General features: G+C 62.6%; 1 protein-coding gene across 1 annotated transcript in view; it reads left to right on the forward strand.

The window, feature by feature from the left end:
- The window catches only part of FRMD1 (FERM domain containing 1), a 12,779-nt gene that overhangs the window by 3,352 nt on the left and 6,304 nt on the right, over window positions 1-3,123 (forward strand). Inside the window, exons 4-6 of the mRNA XM_010858755.1 lie at window positions 1,891-1,981; window positions 2,444-2,523; window positions 2,795-2,877. Coding sequence (XP_010857057.1) covers window positions 1,891-1,981; window positions 2,444-2,523; window positions 2,795-2,877 — 254 coding nt within the window. The remainder of the gene's footprint in view (window positions 1-1,890; window positions 1,982-2,443; window positions 2,524-2,794; window positions 2,878-3,123) is intronic.

Below are 3,123 nucleotides of genomic sequence, written 5' to 3' on the forward strand. Positions count from 1 at the left end.
CCTCTGTTTTCCCCTTCTCCTCCTGCCCCCAATCCCTCCCAGCATCAGAGTCTTTTCCAATGAATCAACTCTTCACATGAGGTGGCCAAAGTACTGGAGTTTCAGCTTTAGCATCAGTCCTTCCAATGAACACCCAGGACTGATCTTTAGGATGGACTGGTTAGATATCCTTGCAGGCCAAGAGACTCTCAAGAGTCTTCTCCAACACCACAGTTCAAAAGCATCAGTTCTTCAGCGCTCAGCTTTCTTCACAGTCCAACTCTTACATCCATACATGACCACTGGAAAAACCATAGCCTTGACTAGACGGACCTTTGTTGGCAAAGTAATGTCTCTGCTTTTGAATATGCTATCTAGATTGGTCGTAACTTTCCTTCCAAGGAGTAAGGGTTCACTGTGTCCTTAGAGCTGCTGCAGGCCGTGGGGAGGGGGCAGCAGGAGGACCTGGGGGAGGAGGGGAGGGAGGTGCTAGGTGTGGCCCCGCCCACGTGAGCCTGGCTCCACAGGGACCCTCGGGGGCAGGCTCCCTGGAGGATGCATGTCTAGAAGGAAGGTGAGCCCGACAATGCAGACACGGAGCTCGGCTGTGGCGAGCCCCACAGGCTCCCCGCCCGGGCCTGCAACCTGGGGCCAGCTTAGTTCCAGGCACGTGCACGCCGGGCTGAGCGCACGGGCGGACCCCGTGTTTACCTGCACTGCGGCTTCACACCGAGCGTCAGGAGACAATGGCTGGGAAGACCCAGATGGTGAATCACCATCCTGGCAGGCTGAGGGACCGACCCTCAACAAGTCAGATGGACAGTGGCAAGGCCAGGCCCCCAGGAACTGACCACTAAGAGGCGGGACGCCCCTCTGAAGACGGTGTGGGTGCCCCGATGACAGAGCTTCCCGACGTCCCAGGAGCCACGGCCTCCCCAGGAAGCCTGCAGCAGCATCCTCGGACACCCCGGGCCAGGCCCCACGCTCAGCACGCAGGGCCACTGCGCTCCAGCCCCACGGCCGCCCTGGGGTGAACGGGTCCCTGACCTGCGGCCTCCACAGCCAGCCTCCCACGCACAGACTCAGCGCCACAAGGTAGCTTCCATCCGTCGGGCCCAACCACCAGCCCGGGAAACGCAGACGGAGGCCCAGAGGCACCCAGGAGACATGTTGGCCACGGGGACAGCACCTGGGTGCCCCGAAGTCGAGGCCTTGAGCTCTGTCCAACCAACAAAGCAGGAAAACGCTGACATTCGTGAGACCACTGGAAATTTAAACCTGTGGGATGTTTGGTATAATGGGCTTTTTAGGCGGACTAAAGTGTTTTTGGACTGAAGGATTTTTGGACAACGGAAAGCAGACCGAGCGAGCGCACGCCCTCCTCTGGGCACACGCGGGTGAAGGGCCACTTGGGTTCTGACGGTGCAGGGTGGACACATACCCAGGACGGGCCGCGCGGAGCTGGGAGGGGTGGGGAGGTGGCAGGGCTGGGGGCTCGGCCTGGGCCTGGAGGCCAGCAGGAGGTGCCTGTGGCGGGAGTCGGGCGGGGGGAGCCACAGACCACCCCCCCGCACCAGAGGCTCCTTTCAGGGGTGCCCAGGAGTGGCCTAGCAACGTTGGCTTAGGGTGGGGAGGCGTGGGGGCACCCAGCCTCCATCCCTGGAGGGGACGGGCTCTCTCTGGGGTTGGGCACCCTCTCCATCTTTCACAGGAGGCCCACTGCATGCAGGGACACCTGGTTGTCAGCCCGGGAGCCTCCGGGGACCCTGAGCGCTGACCCCGCTGGGTGGGAAGCCCCTGAGCCAGGCCCCTGCGCACCAGCTCTGCTCGGTGGTGGAGCCCCTCCTTGCACCCCCGCCCTCCCGGGGCTGCCCTGCTCTGCGCCCTGAGGGCCTCCTGCCCCTCCCACAGGTGCAGGCCACCGGGCATGAGCTCCTTCAGCAGGTGTGCGACCAGACCGGCATCAGGGAAGCCCACTTCTTCGGCCTCAGCGTGGTCAGAAGTAAGCAAGCACCGCCCAGCGACCCCGGGACCCCGGCCCGTTCCCAGGGCAGGGGTGGCGGGCGCTCGGGGCAGACGATCCCCGGCCTCTGCCTGGTGCCCGCCGTGCCATGCTCCAGGGGCATGGGGGGATTCCTCCTCACTGCATCAGAGCACACACGTGCTCACACAGGCAGTCACACGCACACTTGCACACATAGTCACACACATACTCAAGTATCCACATGCACACACGATCACACTCACGCACACCATCTCACGCTTACATGCTTCCACATTCATACCCATGCGCCACTCACACACTTGCATTATACTTACATGCACATACTCGCATGCACACACTCACACGTGTTTACACATTCTCACACTGGTGCACACAGGCACACTCACGGTGGCACTCATGTGCACGCACACACTCACACACTCCCAGCACGCTCTGCCCAGGCCCTGCCTCTCTTCGTAGACAACGAGCATGTCTTCATGGATCTGGAGCAGAAGCTCAGCAAATACTTCTCCAAGGACTGGAAAAGAGAGACACGTGGAGTAAGTCAGCGCCCGGGCTGCTGGCCCTCGAGTGGCCCGTCCCCTGGGTCGTGGCATGGAGTTAGCCCTGAGGGTGCAGGCAAGTGCCCCGACTGTTCTGGACACTTGCTTTCCCTTCTACCAACGTGACATAAAGCCACGAGCAGCCCGCAGGACGCACGTGGGCTCGGGCTGGTCTGTGGGGGTGGGGGTGGTGGCTCCGTCCGGCGCTCCAGCCGGCGGTCAGCCCCCACCCCAAGGCCTCACTGCGGCCTGCGTTCCACGCTTCCAGCCCCAGGGCCGCGGCAGGCCGGGCGCCCCCTTCGTGGCCTTCCTCGGGGTGCAGTACTACGTGGAAAACGGAAGGCTTATCAGGTAGGAGCTCGCTGTTCTCATGCCGTCCTGAAAGGTGATGAGCTGTCAGGCCGCGGCCGCTGAGGCTGGAGGGGAGGGTGGGGGGCAGCCGGCGTTTCCAATCAGATGCGTGTGAGGACCAGGGTACAAACGAGCGCATTTCAAGCGCACAGGTCTTTATGCCCTGGGCTTAGGCTTTTCCCCAGGGGGTGGGGCAGGGTCGGAGGGTTCCTGCACAAGTAGGGGGCTGCTCTCCTGCCGGTGCCC

This window comes from Bison bison, unplaced genomic scaffold, assembly GCF_000754665.1.
Source record: "Bison bison bison isolate TAMUID 2011002044 unplaced genomic scaffold, Bison_UMD1.0 scf7180017855360, whole genome shotgun sequence".
NCBI lineage: Eukaryota > Metazoa > Chordata > Mammalia > Artiodactyla > Bovidae > Bison > Bison bison.